Source organism: Phycodurus eques, chromosome 2 (assembly GCF_024500275.1).
Source record: "Phycodurus eques isolate BA_2022a chromosome 2, UOR_Pequ_1.1, whole genome shotgun sequence".
Lineage (NCBI taxonomy): Eukaryota > Metazoa > Chordata > Actinopteri > Syngnathiformes > Syngnathidae > Phycodurus > Phycodurus eques.
The window spans coordinates 7279280-7300497 of record NC_084526.1 but is presented as its reverse complement, the minus strand read 5'-3'; the positions used below and the strand labels follow the sequence as shown (position 1 = coordinate 7300497).

Sequence of the window (21218 nt, the reverse complement as noted above, 5' to 3'; positions counted from 1 at the left end):
TGCTGCATCCCATTTTGCAGAGCATAATCTCACATCGCCAATTTCCCGACGTATATCGTATTCCGCTGCATTGTTTTCGATGGTCCCAGTGAGGAGCACCAACATATGTTACGTAACGCTTAAAATCACCGTTTCAGCTTTTTCCAAGGGGAAGCAAATAAACAATTCCTCCTGCACACTTCTGCACAAGACATAAGCATACACATAATTAAATAACTTTTTTTTTTTATTAAAAAGGGGGGGGGGGAAACAATGTCGTTTAAAATAACAGTAAACACAAAGTAATTGTTGGTTTAATCAAACCTTTTCTGAGAAGGCTAAAAATCAGAGTAAACATAATATAATCTACAAAACCCAGCAGTTCATCAAGATTTTATAAAAAAAAAAATAAAAATAAAAAAAAGTTTTTTTTTTTTTTTTTCCTGGCAACAGTATCGCTGGACACCAACCACTGTGGACTGTCAGTATATTCAGTACAGGACATTTATCTCATGTGAAAGTGGAGCCGAAGATGAGAATTATAATTTCTCTGCATTCTCCACGTGATCTTCAAGTTTCCCTTCGACTGGGCTGCACTCACAGAGACAGCCAAACGGACTTCTCTTAGTTGTAGATGAAGTTAAACCTGTAAAAAAAAAAAAAAAAGAAGTTTGGAATAATTTCGATAAAGATTCAGACAACCTTATAGATCTCAATCGCATCAGTCATGCGATGTTGCATTAAACAAACATACTGTCCACTAAAGTCATAGAATGACCGGATATGGAATACCTGTACACAGTATTCCTTCAGTGACGTCTAAAGCAATCAGTAGAAAAAAAAAAAAAAAAGAACATTACCTGCTAAGGAGCTGTGGTAGACTGGAAATGATGGGTCCATATCCAGGGGCATTGTCATACAGCTCAAACAAAGGAGCGGCCACCAGTTTATAATTTTTGGGGACGGCAAACAGTGCTGCAAACAAAATGAACCACACAACTCATATTTCTGTTTCTGTGTTGTCATTAATTCAGATTCATATGTCGATATACAAACCTTTTTCCTGCAACTGAACCAGGAAAAGTTTCTTATGTTCCTTAGGTTTGGTAATGTGAGCTGGAATGTAGGGATACTGCAAGACACACGATTATACAGGGTAAAAATGCAACTCATTCGCCTGCTATGGGAAGAAATGTTTAAAAAAAAAATCACATCATTCATGTACTGGCTCCTTAAAGTCTCTGTTATGAATAATATAAATATTTTTTTATTATGATTTCAGCTGACATGAAGTACAAACCTGTGGAGGCTCAAAGTTGGGGCGCCACCAGTTGCCAATACAGTCGTCAATCACCCAGTCCTGCTTCACCCCATCCTGCCGTCCGAGAATCTAACATGCAAATAAATAATATAAACCCTGCAATAACTCCATCATTTGTGTACTCACCGATACAGAGTACTGATACTTGACAAGGCCATTACGTCTTGCACTTGCGATGAAAATGTGGTTTATTTTGATCAAATACTGTTCAAAGACCTGTTTCCCTCAACACTTTTTAGAATTCCTTAACCTTGTTGGAGGTACAGAACCCTGCAAGTTCAGTTGCCATGGATTCAACCTTCGCACATATACATTTTATTTGTGCAAAAAATTAACCACATCAGTTGCACATAAAATCAGTGTTTAAAGAACAAAACCAACAAAACATGAATTTCACACCAAAAAAAAAAATTAAATCTATTAAAATTTACTGTAAACTAATGATAATTTTGCTGTTTCCTTTTTCCTTGGCAGGTATGTAAGTATTTCTACAATCCTTGAAAAGGGTTCATGGGTAAGAGTACATTTTTTGGGCTTTTTTTTATTTATTTATTATTTATTTTTTTTTTAATGTTATGCATTAATAGCACATGCTTTGACAGTGACAAAAAATTTGTTACCATGAAAATCGGTTGAGAAATTAGCAAGATATTATTTATTTTCAATATACGTGCATTGCGGACTCGTACTCTGGACAACACCCGTCCATATAGCTGGGACAGTGAGAAAGTTAGAGTAAGCATGTCATTAACAGTATTTATTAAAGTAATTTAATTACAGTAAGTTAGCACCCATTATTTCTGTCATGTAATGTTGATTTCACCTAAATTTATGTCATTGGCCAATCCTTGAACGCCCCCTAGAGGTCATATGTGTTTTAATTTTCCTAAAATTCTAGAGAATAATATGAGCTGGGACGGACGGCTCCTGCACGCCCACAACCCTTGTGAGGATAAGCTGTACAGAAAATGGATGTATACAGTCTACAGTACACAAGTATATACAATAAATAAAAAAGTCATGTAAATAGACACATTGCTCCATCTTGTGATCGGATCGGTGATCGTTTTTTTTAAGCTTGCTGATCGGCCCCAAAAATCCTGATCGCGTAAAGCCTGTAAACGCCCACCTTGACGCAACATTGCATTTTAAACGCCGCATATTCGGCATTCAAACTGCAGTTTAAATGGGCGCACGCGCACACTGTGTCTTGTCCTCGGTCAAACCCCTGCAATTGCCTCACCGAACCCCTGGGGTTCGATCAACTCCAGGTTACCGTCTACCACACACTGTATACTACGCATCCCTACCTCGGTCATTAGGCGTTTCAGACCTTCCACCTCATCTTCTCCAGGACTCAGCTCTCCACCGGGCCTAAACAGAAAAACAAAACATCAGACTCAGACTCAGGATAACACATCCGATGGTTCCAGAGAAGATGAAATCCTCACAGTTTGAAGAAAGTAGTGCCCAGCTGGAGGAGTAGGACGTGCGGCAGCCTGTGCTCATGGACGATCAGTACACCCTCCACTGTCCTCCTCATTCCCATTTTGTCAAACTCCTCACGCATCCGCTGGAACCTGGCCGCCACCGAGCTGTCCTTCTCATACAAAGGCTCTTTGGTCCCAAATGTGTAGTTGGTGAGAGGGTACCTAAAAACACATACCATTCCATTATTTGAGATCAATTAAAGACAGACCCCATTTTTTTATTACCTTTGAAGTTTAGAGTTAGAGAGATGAAAAAAATAGAAGAACATTTTTAGGACTATCAAGGAGCTCTCAAATCAGCTTCCAAGGTGGTGTATGTTTCAAAGATATAAATGTTTTAAGTCAAGAGGTATCACTAATTAGTCCAAAGGTTTTCTACTTAAGTGGGTGACAACAAAAAAAGATTTGTGTTCTGTTTTTTCCAGGTGAATTTTACTTGCCGCAAAGGTGGACCTGTTTTCAAACCAAACTAAGGCAACTGCTACTAAAGTATAAAGGTTCGAGGCTGGAATCGTCACCACTAAATGATTAAATTTTTGTTCACCAATCCTCATATTGTAAGCCTAATAGCATAGTTGCCCAAATAATTTTTAATTTACTGTCAAAATATCAATAAAAATACAAATGTCACATGCTTGCCAAACATTCTGATTTTCCTTTATGTCTGTGAAAATTCACAGTAATCCAGACCCAATGTTGGGGGGTAATGAATTACATATCACGAGATTATATAAATAATTCATTCATTCATTCATCCGCCGTTCCGTTTATCCTCACTAGGGTCGCGGGTGTGCTGGAGCCTATCCCAGCTATCTTTGGACGAGAGGCGGGGTACACCCTGAACTGGTCCCCAGCCAATTGCAGGGCACATGTAAACAAACAACCATTCGCACTCACATTCATACCTACGGCAAATTTAAGAGTCTTCAATTAACCTAACCTGCATGTTTTTGGGATGTGGAAGGAAACCGGAGTACCCAGAGAAAACCCACGCAGGCACGGGAAGAACATGGAAACTCCACACAGGCGGGGCCGGGGATTGAACCCCGGTCCTCAGAACTGTGAGGCAGACGCGCTAACCAGTCGTTCACCGTGGCGCTCAGTTTAGAACTAATATAGTAAAACAATTCCTCTTCATATTGCAAATAAAATAATAAAGATTATGTCATTTAATTACAAAATGTACGTATTGGGAGAATTTGTAATTAAATTTCAGTTGCTTTTTAGTTATATTTGAAAAATAGTTGCAAGAGCTCAGATTTTTTTTCCCCCCCATATCACTTCCTCCTTCTCTAAAGGCGACACTTTGGCTCTTTCTGGTTATGTGACATTCTGCCGTAGTATCAAACATGGCAGTTCTCTCTCAAAGTTTGTCTGAGATTTTGTTAGTCTCATAGTTACACCTTTTGAACACAAAAGAACACCGACCGAACGGTTTCATCATCATTACTTTTTGATGGAACCTTCGCTAATCTGGTTTGTCATATGAAGCGGTAGTCTAAATTGTACACATTTGTCATTAGGTCAGCAATGCATCATGTTTTCACGTGTAAACAACATGTGTGGTAATTCCAAAATAATGATCTATGGTTTTAATCCACTTTTTTAGAAGAAACTTCCAATGCTCTTGTTGATGCATTCAATCAATTAAGAAAAGTAAATTAATGTTCATTAGTCATAGAGAAAGTAATTGAAATAATCAAACGACTACTTACATTTTCAACAGGATAACTTGTAATTGTAACCAACTACATTTCCAAAGTACTCTCCCCAACACTGTCCAGATCATGGTAATGTGCAAAGGCTGAATCGAGGCAACTGGACGATTCTTGTTTGTTGAATTTATTGTTTTCGGTCAAACTTTCAAAAATGATTTAGGCGATATTCTATTAGCCTAACGACGGAATTTCACCATCACATTGCTAGTTGTGCTACGAAGTGGCTATGCTTGATCTATATTAAGAGGTTAGAACCTGAATCGTGAACACATTTACACCAACTCGAAGCAAACTGTGAACGGACGGATGAACTCACAGATTGATGGTCCTCTCCAGGGTGAGAGGCTTCGCCGGGCCGGTCATGTATTTGCTTCCAAACTGAGTGGAAGCGGTACTACCGCGCGGCCAACCTGTGCTCGAGCGACTGGGAGGCGCAACCGACATAGCTTGCGTGTGTACGGTGAGATTTAAGATCCCTGCGAATGCGACTGAATCCAAACGCGGTTTATTTTTTATTTTTCTTTCTTTCAAAATAGCAATGAAAAATATACCGAAGACTACAATGGACAATACTCAAGAATTCATCCACCGTTGTTTCCGTCGTCTCTCCACTTCCGGGTAAAATATGAACTTCTCTTCATATTGGCGCCGCCGCTGGTGCCCCCTGCTGGTTGGGGTGAGTAATCAAATTACAGGATGTCAAGTTAAATTGATCTGTATCGTGTCAAAGAGGGCTTCACAGTAATAATCGCTATCAAAAATAACTAAAAATATCAAGACCGCAGTTCAGTTTTTCACAAATCACGACATACACTGGTGTGCAGACAAGGAAAAACTCCTGGAAAACCTATTTGGGAAAATGGATGAAACCTTGTGTAGGAATCATAAAATGATTTTCTCAGTGGACCTCCAGTATGGTAGGCAACATTGATCACACGAAAGGATAAATAACTGCTATTCAATGTGAGTTCAGTGCATGTGTCCGTTTGAAGATGCATTGTGGGATATCCTATAGTCACTACACAATGGCAAACTCACTTTATAGGGGGGCACTTTATAGTGGACGGTGATGCAGAAAGCAGCTACAATGTGTACCGTGTTTATTGAAACAAAATGCAGACTCAGTCAAACTATAGCATTAAGTATGGAAGACCATCAATTCATGCATAACACAAGAGATGCAGTGAGACAGGAAGGTCTTGAGGTGCTTCGTGCAACTAATGATGCCTCAATTTGTAAAAATTTCTAGTTTTGTCTATTAACTTAGTTTTTTTTGTACTACATTTGTTAGATGGTAAAGAGACGTTATGGACACCCTTAAGAAGTCATTAGCTGACTTTGAATGCCAGTTGTCTTTCTTTACCAAGGGTCTGGTATTTTGCATCTGTTCATCATATGATCAATTATCTGTACTTGTTTTTATCACCCATGCCTGTAACTGCAGACCACCATTAATTTACAATACAGTATGTCTTCACTGAACACAGGATGCTTTATTCTCTCTGGCATCCGTGACATAAGCTTAGGGGAGGTCCTGTCCACTGTCGCTAGGGAATGTTCATTACTGAGGCAGTCAGTATTTTGTCAAGTACATGACATCAGGGACTTTTTGGTGGGCCGACAGAGAAATTATATGACTTGTTCATCATCGCTCCATAGTTGATGTCTCCAGAAGACAGTTTGTAATGCACTCTTATGTATAAGTTAGTTTTACGTTAAAACAATGTGAAGAAAACATTTACATCCTACACTAAAAAATATATATATATATTTTTTTTAAATGTCACCCTCATAAACTTTTGGGTTATACTTGAACGAGATTAAACTAAAATTTTATTTGATAAGAATAATTAAATGGTATGTACTTAAATGGGAATGTTGCATGTGACCTACCTAATGAAATTACATGGTACATTAAAACACTTAAAGTCAGTGTTTTTGGTCATTTTTTTCGTGTAAATTCAATTAAATTCTAGATTTGTCTTTTTGCAATTGTGTGAAATAATGTAGGTCAGCCTAATATAACAAATATATTACAGTATGCTAAGGAGAAAATAAGTTTGAACCTTAAAAGAAAAGTCTGGCGTGTCATGTGAATGAGAAGCGTTCATTTGAATCATCTTTTCTCAAGCATTTCCAGGGCATTGAACCCCATGTCGTGATCTGTCTCACTTGGTGGAATTTGCTGATTGACGGATGTAATTTGGATGTGTATCTACAACATAAAAAGATATCCATTTAAAAAAAAAAATTCTCAGTAACTCAATTCAATATTCCATTTAATAGTCATATCTATTTTCTCTTATCGATCTATTGTAAACATGGTGTCTTTAAAACACAGTACTTTTCTTATGGTACATAATCATACGTGCAATGCAAAATTCAAACACAAGTTAAAAAAAAAGACAAAAGACACTGCTGGAATTGTTGATTACATCACACCATGGATCTCAGTTCTTTGGTCCAGTGGCTCAATCGGGTATGTGGTGTGCTGCTGTATTGTGGTGGTCCCTGTATAGGAAGTGCCACGGATCATTTAATTTCCTTTTACTGTGGCCTAACCTGCCTACGTCACAGTAGTTGGTCCCAAATTTAGCAATACTGTATCATATTTGTATTTTTATTTTTTTGTTTCTTCTTGATTTGGCCGCTCATTCTTCAATGCATGTTCAGCCTCTCCCTCTTCGGTTGCCACTGGGATGTCTTCAGCTTTCACATTTCCTTCTTGGGCTTCTTTCTTTGTTGCTTCATTGTTGTCTTGAGCTGCTTTCTCCTTACAATGCTCACTCTCTTTGCCATCATCCACGACTTTCTTTTTTTCAGTTTCATCAGCTTGTTTGCTCTTTTGGACCACCCCTAGTTCAACATCTGGTAAGGGGAGAGATTGTGCCGATTACAATATGCAGTACATACAAAAAAGATCAATGAAAAATAAAGCATTAGTTTCCACCATGGGTGTCTAAACTACAGCCAGGACCAATTTGTAGCCTGCTGTCCATTTTTTAGCGGCCAGCAGCATATACTAAAAATAGAATTTGACATGGACTCCAAAACTATTCTTTTTTTTTTTTTTTTTTTTAAGGGTTGGAGGCGGCAGCGTGAAAAATGTGGATTTAAAAAAAAAGTGGGAGGTATCCACAAGCCACATTCCCCAAGGGTGCGACGCCCATGACAGCTACTACGACTACTACTAATAATAATCAAAAACTGGTTTCATGTAGCGCTTTTCTACATATGGCAAGACATAAACAAACTATTTACAACTAAAATAGTAACACAATTTCTCTTCATAACGTCCAGGTGAATAAAGATAATTCGGTTTCAGATGAAAAAATGGTTAGCTCCACTTTATGTTCCGTGTCAAGGTCCGATTTGTGAAGATAAGAAATTAATGTTCCCCAAGTAACTGCTTTAAAAAAAATGTCAGTTTAATACAGATTGCTCTTACTTTTGTTGTGAATGTGGAAATGTAAGTCGGCTGTTGCTCAATGCAGGGGCGGATCTATTCTAGTGGGATACAGAGCTGCAGGCCAACCCCAAATCCTGAAAAATCCTAAACTATTTGTTCTATCACCTTTAACAGAAAGCTTATGTTGCGGTTTCCCCAAAATAACTATTATAAACAAACTTATATAATTGCTAGATTGATTGGTCTTAGCGTGTTTGATAAATTCCCTGTAAAGTGAAAATAAATACTGTATGTTCTGTAAATTTGGCACACCACAGAGGCGAGTTGTTAACAACCCAGCCAGCTTTATATATATAAAATCAAGCTATTCTCTTCGCTCTCAAAAGCTGTGGGGGTGTCCACTGATGAATGCGCTGAAACCACGCCCCATTCGACTGTCAATAAAATACCACTACTACAACCTGGAAAATTGATGCTACTTCTTCTAGCATCTTTCTTATGCATATACATCCCTACATGTTTGAGCTGTGATAATATAGCCGCTTAAAGCCTCCAGTGTCTGGAATATATCCCACTGGGTTATCGCAGGGCTTTTCATGCCGCGACAACACCTCCTAGTCACCAGCTAGCTTGCGAGCTGATAAGCTTGGGCCAAGTAATAATAACTTGCAATTGCGCTGTATCACCACCTATGTGAACAAAGGTGCTCAAGTTTTTATATTGTGAGAGATGGGGGTTCTCATGCCCAATCCAAAGTGTATCATTGGGCATCATTTTTGTCATACTCAAAAAAAAATAAGGAAGTGGTGAAAAAAGGCTCAACGCTATATCTCTACAACTGAGTACTACCCTATATACTTCTCAGTCTTTTCAGGTTTTCAGCAATTATCTTCAAACATGTATATGTGTATTTAGAAACAAATGTCTGAATTCACTTTACGCGATCTTTAAAGTCAAAGAAGTGGTCCTTCCATTCTTTGAGTTTTCTGTAATTTTATGGCCCTTGGAGGAAAAAGTTTAGACACCCCTGGTCTACCCCATGAAGATATGCTTACCTGCATCTTTTACAGTAGGACTCGATCTTTTGTCAAGATTTCTTTGTAAATCTTGTCTTGGACTATCATGGGCGAGTGCTGGACTGATCAAACTGTGCCTGGTAACACTGGAGTCTTCAGAAACAGGAAGGCAGGTGATAACTGATGTGAATGTAGAGCTGGTCTTCGAGCAAAGTGGGTCAGTCATGAGCGGGGAGCTAATTGCATCTGCAGTTGTTAAAGCAGCGTTATTGGTGGTGGTAGAGATGATGGAGTAGGCGAGGTTGGTTTCGCTGGATGAGGTTGACGGAACAATGGACGGGGAAGAGTCCATGCAGTCAGTAGATGTCATGGTTGTAATGGAGGTGGTGCTGGCAGGAGGAGGGGTGGAGGAGGTGGTAATGGAGGTATCAAATTTAGGAGAAGTTGAGCTCAGGGCCACAGATGTGCTTTTAGTGCCTATCGAAGAGCCTGCAGTGAAATCGTCACTAGCTACAGTAAATGAACTGGTAACAGACTGTGATTTGGTATCTGCAGATTGGGTAGAGGCTGGAGTGGACGCATCTACTGTGGAAATGACAGAAATGGCTACTTCATTAACTGAAACAATGCCATTTGACACTGGACTTGTCATCTTAACCGAGATATTTGTTTCATTTTCACTGAGATGACAAGACACAGTTTCCAAGGCGGTAATGGAAGTTACTGTTGTCGAGTCTGAAGTGGCAGAGGGGCTGGGAGCAATAGACTCAGAGGAACTATTAGGGATAGGGGCGGGGGGTTCGGTAAGAGCTGTCAAGGAACTAGAGGTGAGTGGTTCTGTGCTAATAGGCTGAGCTTCAGTGTCAGAAGGCTTGCCATCTAGATCTGTACCGTTTGCGGGTGTTGCAGTGGTGTTAACAGTAAGCACATCTGACTCGGAGGTTGCAGTACTAGAAGAGAAAATAGTAACGTCAGCCAAGTCAGCAGTGGCGTTTGACATTACAGCGGGAGTAGCGGGGCCAGATGGAGCAGCAGTGGGACTTTTTTCTTTAGTGGGTGTGCTTGTTTCCCCCTCCTCTATTTGGACCAACTCATTCTCAGGCGTGTTGCGGCCAGATGTTGCGGGGCCAGGACCAGCCTTGAGGACTGGCTTTGGAGGCAAAGCGGGTTTTCCAGCTGACTCATGTGCTGACACGCTTGGTCGAATTTGACGCCTTGTATCTGATGATTAAAAAAATAATAATGAAGTATGATCAAGGAAAGGAGAGTCACATGTATTGTACATACAGTTATGTGCAAAAATCTTACGCCACCATTAGAGTTGTTGCTTCACCAATGCTATACTGACCATGATAATGAGAATGTCATTCAGTTTAGAGCAAACTTCCACCAAGGCCAAACTGTTAACAAAAGCAGGGAAAACAATCTGAGTGTCGTATTTGTGCCTGTTTGTCGAACTGTTTGTCAGTTACTTCCAGGTTCATAGAGTTGATGAACAGATGGTAGAGAGGGCGGTTCCATTGATGTCATGTGGTTTACACGACCCTACTGTATCAGTACAGCCTACTTGGAAACCCGACTGACCAGCTGCTACATATCGTTCCTTATAGTATCCCTATAGTACAAGATTTTGACAATGGAAATGTTTCAATAAGCGAGTACAACCGTGACCAAGCAAGTAGCTACTGTGGAGTGGAAAAGGCTGTAAGTCAAATGATGAAAATATTCTTTATTACTTTGGATGGGCATTTGGCTAAATTTCCTTAATCAGCTATACGGAAAACAATTCAACAATCAAGTGGTGCACTCAATTTTGCCTCAATATCGCCGAAATTAAGCAGGTGCTTCAAGACGTGATTAACCGATCATCAATTCCAGGAATTTTCACCAATCAAATAATTGATCAACCCATTATTATGCCCATCCCTATCAGCACCTTTATCAAGATCAGTGATTTCCAACTTTTATGGAACCAAGGCACATATTTTACAATTGAAAAATCTCACGGCACACCAACAAACAAAAATGTCACAAAAAGTGGATACATTAATTCCTGTATGTACTTCCTGCCATCTAATAGAAGAGCATTTATTTGTTCTGTCTGTCACTATGCCTCACTGGCATAAATAGATTAACAAAGACGCATTATTTTGTGTAAATACATAATGTTTTGAGCAGTTTACATGAAATTTTATAATTTCCCACAGCACACCTGAAGAGGGCTCACGGCACACTCATGTGCCCCGGCGCACTGGTTGAGAATCGCTGATCTAGATTTTCACCAAACTTTAATTGGTTCTTCCTATTGTCCACACACCAATCGTGTGTCTAAATGACTGCAGAGGACAAGGCCATTAAAATCAACAAAGAAGTGGTGGAAAAAGACTTGTGCACATTACTGTATGTCAAAGTAAATTGTGTTTTGTGTGCTTTACCTGAGGATGCTGACATAGTTCTGTGTTTTGTGAAAGTCGGGGTTGGCTCAACCTTACTGTCAATAATGGTGCCTAAGAAATGGAAGCAGGATAACACAGATATTATTTTTTGCTGACAATGAAGACTCTAGTGTTCATCCATCCATTTTCTATAGTGCTTGTCCTCATTAGGTTCCCAGGTTAGGTGGAGCTCCATCTGACTTTGGGTGAGAGGGCCAAGTACACCCTGGATTGGTTGCCAGCCAATCGCAGGACAGGTCTCTAGTGTATGTAGAGTATAGGACAGCAATGAAGAAATGAGACTTTGCTACACTGTAAAGTAGACTGTTTGTAAAACAGTCTAAATTTACATTCCCCTCAAAGTAACTCAAAACAGCCATTAATGTCTAAACTTCTGGCAACAAAAGTGAGAAAACCCTTAGGTGAAAATGTCCAAATTGGGCCCAATTTGCCATTTTCCCTCCCCAGTGTCATGCAAATCATTAGTGTTACAAGGTCTCAGGTGTCAATGGGAAGCAGGTGTGTGTGTTAAGGGACCAAAAAAAATGTCTTGTAAATTTGGCACAACACTGAAAAAAAGTATTGTTTAACTAGCCTGCCAAATTTTAATGAATAAAAAAATTGGTAAGCATATAAAATTGGTCTCCAAAATCAGCAGGACTGTGTGAGCGTGTCCGCTGAAGGCACATGAAACATGAGCTGCTCGACTTCCACCTGGCAATCAAATACTTTAGTTCGTACAGTATGTGTGAAAGCGCTGTAGTCAGCTACTGGCTGAATTACGTGTGAGCTGCTTAATAAACAGTTAACTTTCCTGTGTTTCTATTGTATGGGGACCTACACACAACAACACCGAGCGAGGCGCTGATGTATTTGACGCCCCCTGCGGCCGAGCCAGCTCCTTAGCTCTCTAGCTTGTCAGCTCACGGGCTAGCTAACGTAATAAACAGTTAACCTTTCCCTTAAGTGTCTCTGTTGTGTGGATCTACGTGCAGCACATGGAGCGAGGCTGTGGAGAATTGGACGGACCCAACACCGGTCCGCTGGTCCGCCGGGCCACGAGCCCACTAGCGGCTAATAGCTACTGGCCTCTAGTAGCAGGACAATTAGCAGTGGAGGCGTCCAACTCGCCGTTGTTTCGCTCCGTGCACTCGCTACCATACTACATAGTGGGGGCGACCTGACTCACGCAAGAAAGTATGTGCACCAGCCTGTATACGTCATTGGGCTAACTAATTAATTTAGCCCCGCCCCAAAAATATGGACAACTGAGAAAGTGAAAAATAGTTTTAAGCTATATCTAAAAAAATCAGTACTAAATTGTTCTCAGTCTTTGCACGTTTTCAGCATTTACCTTCAAACATATTTAATGGATTTAGAAAGAAAAAAAAAGATTACAGGAACTTTAAAGTCAGTGTTATTGCTCTCACACTCTAATACTAGTCAATGGAAGAATATGTTGTACATATTGTCTATACTGTGTATCTTTGGGACTATGTTACTGTATGTTTTTGCCATACAGGTACTCGTCGAGTACATGGACATACCTTCAGATTCTGCCTTTTTCATCTCACTCTCTGGATTCTGGGAGATCAAAGGAGACATTTAAATATGTTATTATTTGGACAATGGGAAGAGCCACATTATGAAAAGTCAGACCGATTCATACCTGTGTCTCTTCTGGCTGTGCTTTGGAAACTCCAATACGCTGAAGCATAAGATGAAGTTTCTGTTCGAAGCTATGTTGGCCTTCAAACTGTTTCTAAAAATCACCAAGACAATATCTTAAAAATGAACCCACAGACTTAAAGGCAGGAGAGTCCTTGACTGGGTGACACCCACCTTTCTGGCATTGGCGGTCCCTGCTGCTGATCCAGACAGTAAAATAAGAGACTGGGACTTCCCTTCCCTCAGAGCACGGCGGGGTGGCGCCACTTCGCCCCTCAGTGGCGGAGCATCAGAGGCTGGTGTTTCCTGTGCGGTTGACTCTCCGGTAACACCACTAGGCTGCTCTTTCTCTTTCTCCTTTTCGTTCTCCTTGTCATGTTCCTTGACTCTGTCCTTATCTTTTTCTTTGTCAGCTCTGGCCGCCTCCCGAAGAGGGCGAATGAGATCAGCGATGGAGGCCTTTTTGGGTCGGCCCTCGTGGCCCGTCTCTGATTTCAGACCTCGTCGCTTTCGGAGGGTAAAGAAATCCCCAAGCTTCCTCCTGAGTGTTTTTGTTGGAGGTGGACAAGGGACAGAAGTGGCAGGAACCACTTCATCCACGGTACTGGACTCTGGTTCCTCATCTTGCTTTTGCCTAAATGTAAAAGGTTAATTGTATCAAATCATAACATATATCCAATGCAAAACCATTTGGCCACCACTTGCTGTGTTGTTTTTTTTCTTGACAGTCATTTAGACATAGTAAAACAGTAAATGGTACGATAGTAGGAATATGTAAAAGTGACACAAATTGTTTGGATGAAACTTAGTAGAGATGTGGTGCATATGCTAAGCAAGATGTCATTACATTTCGGTGGGGCTCTGAATAATGGTGCGTCAGCAATTTATTATCACTGTTTAAGACAGGGGTGTCCAAAAACCTTCCTCCATGCGCAGCACACAAAAAAAAAAAAAAAAATCAAAAAATGCAAGGGCCACTTGGCCACTTGGGACATACCTCCACTTTAATTTATTAAACATGCTGAAAACAATCCATCAAGCAATTTTATATTGTTTTTACATCTATTATAGTTATTTTGAAAAACTACTACATCGCAGCTTTCTGTTCAAGGTGAGAAGGCAAACGGTTAAGAATTTTCCAGGATTTTGGGGTGGGTAGTGGCTCTGTATCCCACAAGAATAGATCTGTTTCTGCATTGAGCAGCAGCCAAATCACATCACCACATTGAGAACCAAATCAAGAGCAATCTGTAGTAGTGACAATCTTTAAAGCAGTGTTCACTTGAGGATCATTAATGTGATATATTCACAAATTGAACTTTGACACGGAGCAGAAAGTGGGGCAAACCATTTTCGATTCTGAAAATTAACTATTCATTTGCAATATGAAGATAATTTTTTTACTATATTAGTTCTAAACCGGGCGGCACGGTGGACGACTGGTTAGAGCGTCTGCCTCACAGTTCTGAGGACCGGGGTTCAATCCCCGACCCCGCCTGTGTGGAGTTTCCATGTTCTCCCCGTGCCTGCGTGGGGTTTCTCCGGGCACTCCGGTTTCCTCCCACATCCCAAAAACATGCATGGTAGGTTGATTGACAACTCTAAATTGCCCATAGGTGTGAATGTGAGTGCGAATGGTTGTTTGTTTATGTGTGCCCTGCGATTGACTGGCAACAAGAAAAACAGTATAAAACAATTTAATTAGTAGTAGTAGTAACTGTCAAGTGAGTCGCATAGATGGGGGATGTGGGTGTCGCAACACCCCCACCTTTTCAACGCCAACTCAAAATACTAAAAATATGCTGTTTTTAGTATATGCTGTGGGGTTGTTAAAAATGGACAATGGGCCAGAAATCGCCTCAGGCCGGACTTTGGACACCCCTGATTGAAGACGTTACTGCATCAATGGAACCATTTGATGGTGGGTCTCATAATGGCACTTCTGACCCGTCCGTCTGTGTGTCTGTGTGTCTGTCTGCCTGTGTATCTGTCCGTCTGTCTGTCTGCCTGTCTGTTGATCTGTCTGTCTGCCTGCCTTTCTGTCTGTCATCATAAGAGATCATTATATCATCAGTAAAACAATGCAGCCTAATACAGTTCTGTGTGTGAATCAGCTGGAAAGGTAGCAGTCACTTTTATGTAAACTATTAGAGTCAATATCACCATAAGGTGCCTTTAAGACTCCGCATTCCCCAACCAAACCCCCTCCCCACTTCCTATTTATTGTATTACGTAAAAATGCATATTGGTAGCTCTCGCACATGTTTTTAAGTAAAATAACTGCAAGCAGACACTGTATATGCAAACAGCAACATATGTGAGCTTGCTGACTGAGTGGACAATGACAGGGTGGAAAGTTTTGGCTAATGTTAGCAATTTATGACCACATAGTGGACCTTCACTTAGCAACATGATTCAGTTAGCAAGCTTATTGTGTCCTCTTTGACAAATATATTTTGAAATTTCTAAAAGGCTTTTACAATCCTAATTCCAATGAAGTTGGGACGTTGTGTTAAACATAAATAAAAAGAGAATACAATAATTTGCACATCATGTTCAACCTATATTTAATTGAATACACTACAAAGACAAGCTATTTAATGTTCAAACTGATAAACCTGATTGTTTTTAGCAAATAATCATTAACTCAGAATTTTATGGCTGCAACACGTTCCAAAAAAGCTGGGAAAGAGTCATGTTTACCACTGTGTTACATCACCTTTTCTTTTAACAACATTCAATAAACGACACTAATTTTTGAAGCTTTGAAGGTGGACTTCTTTCCCATTCTTGCTTGATGTACAGCTTCAGCTGTTCAACAGTCCGGAGTCTCCGTTGTCGTATTTAACGTTTCATAATGCGCCACACATTTTCAATGGGAGACAGGTCTGGACTGCAGGCAGGCCAGTCTGGTGTTTTACTACGAAGCCACACTGTTGTAACACGTGCACAATGTGGTTTGGCATTGTCTTGCTAAAATAAGCAGGGGCGTCCATGAAAAAGACGTTGCTCGGTGGCAGCATATGTTTCTCTAAAACCTGTATGTACCTTTCAGCATTAATGGTGCCTTCACAGATGTGTAAGTTACCCATGCCATTGACACAGCCCCATACCATCACAGATGCTGGCTTTTGAACTTTGCGTCCTTAACAGTCCGGATGGTTATTTTCCTCTTTGCCCCAGAGGACACGACGCCCACAATTTCCAAAAACAATTTGAAATGTGGACTCGTCGGACCACATAACACTTTTCCACTTTGCATCAGGCCATCTTAGACGAGCTCGGCCCAGAGAAGCCCGCGGCGTTTCTGGGTGTTGTTGATAAATGGCTTTTTCTTTGCATAGTAGAGTTTCAAGTTGCACTTACGGATGTAGCGCCGAACTGTATTTACTGACATTGGTTTTCTGAAGTGTTCCTGAGCCCATGTGGTGATATCCTTTACACATTGATGTCGGTTTTTGATGCAGTGCCGCCTGAGGGATCGAAGGTCACGGGCATTCAATGTTGGTTTTCGGCCTTGCCGCTTACATGCAGTGATTTCTCCAGATTCTCTGAACCTTTTGATGATATTATGGACCGTAGATAATGAAATACCTAAATTCCTTGCAATTGTACATTGTGGAATATTGTCCTTAAACTGTTCGACTATTTTCTCACACACTTGTTCACAAAGAGGTGAACCTCGCCCCATCTTTGCTTGTTCATGACTGAGCAATTCAGGGAAGCTCCTTTTATACCCAATCATGGTACCCACCTGTTCCCAATTAGCCTTTTCACCTGTGGGATGTTCCAAACAGGTGTTTGATGAGCATTCCTCAACTTTCTCAGTCTTTGTTGCCACCTGTCCCAGCTTTTTTGGAACGTGTTGGAGCCATAAAATTCTAAGTTAATGATTATTTGCTAAAAACAATAAAGTTGATCAGTTTGAACATTAAATATCTTGTCTTCGTAGTGTATTCAATTAAATATAGGTTGAACATGATTTGCAAATCATTTTAACACAACGTCCCAACTTCATTGGAATTGGGGTTGAACAACTGATATTTCACTATGACAGAGTGAACAAGTGAAGCTCAACAACTTCCCAAAACACATAAAATTATGAAAATTGTGAACCATCAGTGTAAATACTTGTTTCTACAACTATCCGCTGTTTCAGCCACCACTGAAGAAAGACAAAATGCTAGTCATATTGTCACTGAAAATATGTTTCTTAAACAGTGTTTCTCAAAGGTCCTGTTACCCCATAATGACAGGATGGACAGTAATTTTAGTGACACATGCATAATATTCAATATGATTATGAAAATAGAAGATACTTGAGCAAGTGATTTTTTTTTAAATGAGTGTTTTATCAAATAACCTGTTGTGGACAATGAAACCATGCAAAAAAATGTATTTAGTACCCCCTAACCATTTATCACATGCACTGTTAGTATGTGTGTGTGGGACATGCCTAACTCACGTACTGTACATCCAATGGGAAAAAAAAATTTATAAAATGAAGAAAATACATTTTCAGAAACTTATCATTGTACTGGAATGTGTGCAGAAGTTTGGCCACTTATAATAAGGCCTCAGCATCTCATAATTCTGCGACATTGTCATGATGACTGAGTGATTCTGATGAGGACACCAAAGGCATTTCACAGTGATATTGACCCTATACACACAGTGTCAAGAGACAAAGCAGAGTACTGTACACTAAACGGCAACTGGTGATACTCACTCTGTATCAGCAGGAAGAACTCTCTTTGTAAAGAACTCCTCCACTCCTTCATCTACACGCCCGATGAGCTCAAGGACTTCATTTTCACTCTCAATTATTGTCTCCTAATTACATTTGTAGAAGATACAAATAGGAATTTACAAAAACGTTGAATCATGCCTGTATGTGGATGAAAAGGTACGACTGTAACTTCGTATTATGTAATACTGACCTCTACAAAACCCACACAGTCTTTCACCGGTGTCTCTATAGGAATATTTTGGCTTCAGTCTTTTGCTAGAAACCAGCCTCCGGGGAGGCAGTTGCTCAGTAACGTACAATTGGGGGTGTCACAGGATTTTACGTGAAAGAGCTCTCATTATGCCAATGTAGATAATGCAATATCATTATTGTAGCTAATCACCCTGATCACATTAGCATCTGTTCCCACAAGTCGCAATAAAAGCGGGGAGACTTGCAGCAGAGCACAAATTTAGCAGAAGTCACTGCTATATGATACCGTGTCAAGGGAATTGCTTGGATTTTGTCTCCCTGGCCACTGGCTCCAAGGGAGTGACTGGATGTCTACAGCCAGCGAGCTATGTGACAACACGATGAGCCAAGAAGAGAAATTAGATGATACACATTTTTGATGCACAATCTTGTTAGAAAAAAAAATAGAAGGCTGCAGGCTTTTTTTTCAATGTGAGGGAAAAAAAGGGACATTCAAGCCAAGCTACCATCTGCAATCCTATTCAGGCAATCACACTCTTGGAAATCACAGCAAATACCATTTGTGGTGTTTTCACACAGCTAGTTACCGGCACAATGGCACTGGCTTATTCAAGCAAGGGAGCAGGCTTCTTTGCAGCTCTCCCCCTCCATCCGTCCCTTCCCTTCCCCCTGCCTCTCCCCTCTGCACCCTATTACATCTCATGTCTCCCTTCCATTTTTCCCCACACAAACACACACTCACATCACCTTCCCTTCATGCTCTGTTCTTTATTTTGAATTGATTTCTCACAGTACCTGGGGTCTGCTGGGACGATAGTTGAGTTTTTGTCGGTGAGGTCTCGGTCGGCTCTGGGTGTAGTGCCTGAGCGCTGGTCCGCCCAATGGCAGCTCCATTGGGGAGACACGGCACTCTGTTGCCGTGGAGCTCTGTTGCCTGGGCTCTGTTGCTGAGGCACCGTTGCTAAGAGCACAAGCACCAGCAGTATGTAATGCCGCTGCTGAGGTGGGAGGGGCCTGCCCCGGCGAGACTGACAGATATGACAACAGAGCCTCGCCTTCCTCTGCCCCTTCCCCTTAAAGAGTAAAACGATGAGGAAAAGATAAGGAAATAATGTGCAGCCATGAAGTGACCACATTGATATTTGTCTTATGGAAATCTAGAAGGTGGACATCAGTGGCGGTAACCGAAATGGACAAAATGTTCCATCGGTTATGCAACAAATTAATAATTTATTTGACATGTGTAACCAAGGGGCTTAGCACATCCGCCTCACAGTTCTGAGCTCGAGGGATCGAATCCAAGCTCCGGCCTTCCTGTGTGGAGTTGGATTGTTCATTGTTCTCCCCGAGCTTGCGTGGATTTTCTCAGGGTACAGTAGTTACACGTTTGTCGCGGGGGTTATGTTCCAGAACCCCCATGACAGACAAAAATGTTGTTCATATTTTAAAGCTTTATGCTAAATACCAATACAAAATATGCATGTGAGGTCCAGGTACTGTATTACTTTTGTTTACCTGTGGTCGCCATCCTCAAATTCAACACTGTAGTATCTGTGACATTGAATGTGTGTGGCTTTTAAAGGCGGGACCTCGCCTGGTGAAGGATGTGGGAGTCAGCGAATGAAAGTGTAGAATTGGCTGTTGTTGGCTCTGAGTGTCTTTGGAAAAATTTCAGTTGTGGCAGCGCACCTACTGTATGAATGTGCTTGTTATGTGTTTATTTTCTACCATTTGTCCAATAAAGCAATTGAAAGTGCAGTAGTTGCTCTGTCTATCCTTGACCACCTGTGGCGGGATTACAATTCGTTCTAACTAGCGTTGGTAGGCTTGATTAAATTAGCTAACCATTTAATCTTTATAGTAGACGTGGAGTTGTGAGCAGTTTTGCTTTGCAATGGACACATTGCACTTTAACGTCTTATTTTCAGTGGGAAATGATCCCAAACTTGGAGATTCTCTGCCTTTTATGCACGCTTTCCTCCTGTCTCACGCTTGTTGCTATATGAGTCTGCAGTAACAGACCGTGTGGAAAATTGATCATCACAAAATCCATCAATATAGCTAAAAAACTGTGATATAAAAATAGATATGTACGATTTAAAAATCTGCGATATAGTGAGACAGTAAAAAGTGAACCGTGATATGGCGAGGGACGTGAGCAATAATAATGTATTTGACTTATATAGCACTTTTCGAGGAACTCAAAGACACTTTACAATTGCACACATTATTCATTCACTCCTTAGTCACACCCTGGTTGTGGTAAGCTACTTATGCAGCCACAGCTGCCCTGGGGCTGTCTGACTGAAGCGTGGCTGCCATTCTGTGCCTATAACCCCCCGACCACCACTACCAAGCATCCAACCACATTCATTCGTAACCAAATGTGGCTTAAGCAAAGCAAACCAAAGCAAATGTATTTATATAGCGCATTTCACACACAAGGCAACTCAATGTGCTTTACATGATTAAAAGCATTTAAAAAAGGGAAAGAAACAGCTTGTAAACATTTAAAACAAAGAGAAAACATTTAAATACAATTAAAACAGTGTACAGTGCAAGAAATGTCATTTAAAAGTGGAAATGCTCTAAAAAGCAGGGGAAAAAAAGAATAATTTGGACTTAAAAACATGCACACTTGGGGCTGACGTCACTTCTGTTGGCAACTTTTTCCATGTGTGTGCAGCATAATAGCTAAATGCTGCTTCACCGTGTTTGCTTTGGACTCTGTGCTCCACTATTTGGTCTCAGAGCCCTACAGGGTTTATATTCCATTAGCATTTCATTCATGTATTCAGGACATAAATCGTTTACTGATTTATAGACCAGTAGCGAACTTTAAAATATATTCTAAGCTGACTGGAAGCCACTGTAAAGACTTTAGACTTTGAGTAATAGTCAGAACCCGACCTGCAGCATTCTGAATGAGATGCAGCTGTTTAATGCTCTTTTTAGGGAGTCCAGCCAGAAGACCATTACAATAGTCGAGTCTACTTGAGATAAAAGCATGGATGAGCTTCTCCTGGTTTGCTTGTGTTTTTTGGACATACTTGGCAAATAAAGATGATTCTGATTCTGATATGCAAGCCTTCTGGATATGTTCTTCAGATGGGAGAAGGCAGTTTTTGTAATTTATTTGATATGACTTTTGAAAGTCAGGTCGGAATCTATCAGAACACCAAGGTTTCGGACTTGGTCTTTGGTTTTTAAAGAGAGTGACTCCAGGTATTTACTAACAGC

General features: G+C 40.6%; 2 protein-coding genes across 2 annotated transcripts; both read right to left on the bottom strand.

Annotated features, from left to right (window-relative positions):
* Window positions 1–223: 223 nt before the first annotated feature.
* On the bottom strand, window positions 224–5115 carry nudt21 (nudix hydrolase 21). Its single transcript, XM_061700968.1, has 7 exons — window positions 4825–5115; window positions 2752–2952; window positions 2611–2674; window positions 1280–1369; window positions 1036–1111; window positions 840–954; window positions 224–625 (listed from the first exon to the last, which is right to left on the bottom strand). Exons 1-7 carry the CDS (start codon window positions 4950–4952, stop codon window positions 604–606), a joined length of 696 nt encoding a protein of 231 aa, XP_061556952.1. The 5' UTR covers window positions 4953–5115; the 3' UTR covers window positions 224–603.
* A 1657-nt stretch (window positions 5116–6772) lies between these two features.
* On the bottom strand, window positions 6773–18921 carry LOC133415124 (capping protein, Arp2/3 and myosin-I linker protein 2-like). The gene is made up of 8 exons (XM_061700957.1): window positions 18774–18921; window positions 17766–17869; window positions 13211–13670; window positions 13038–13130; window positions 12916–12952; window positions 11369–11440; window positions 8973–10154; window positions 6773–7376 (listed from the first exon to the last, which is right to left on the bottom strand). The coding sequence occupies exons 1-8, from the start codon at window positions 18870–18872 to the stop codon at window positions 7129–7131; spliced, it is 2295 nt and encodes a 764-aa protein (XP_061556941.1). The 5' UTR covers window positions 18873–18921; the 3' UTR covers window positions 6773–7128.
* Window positions 18922–21218: the final 2297 nt, after the last annotated feature.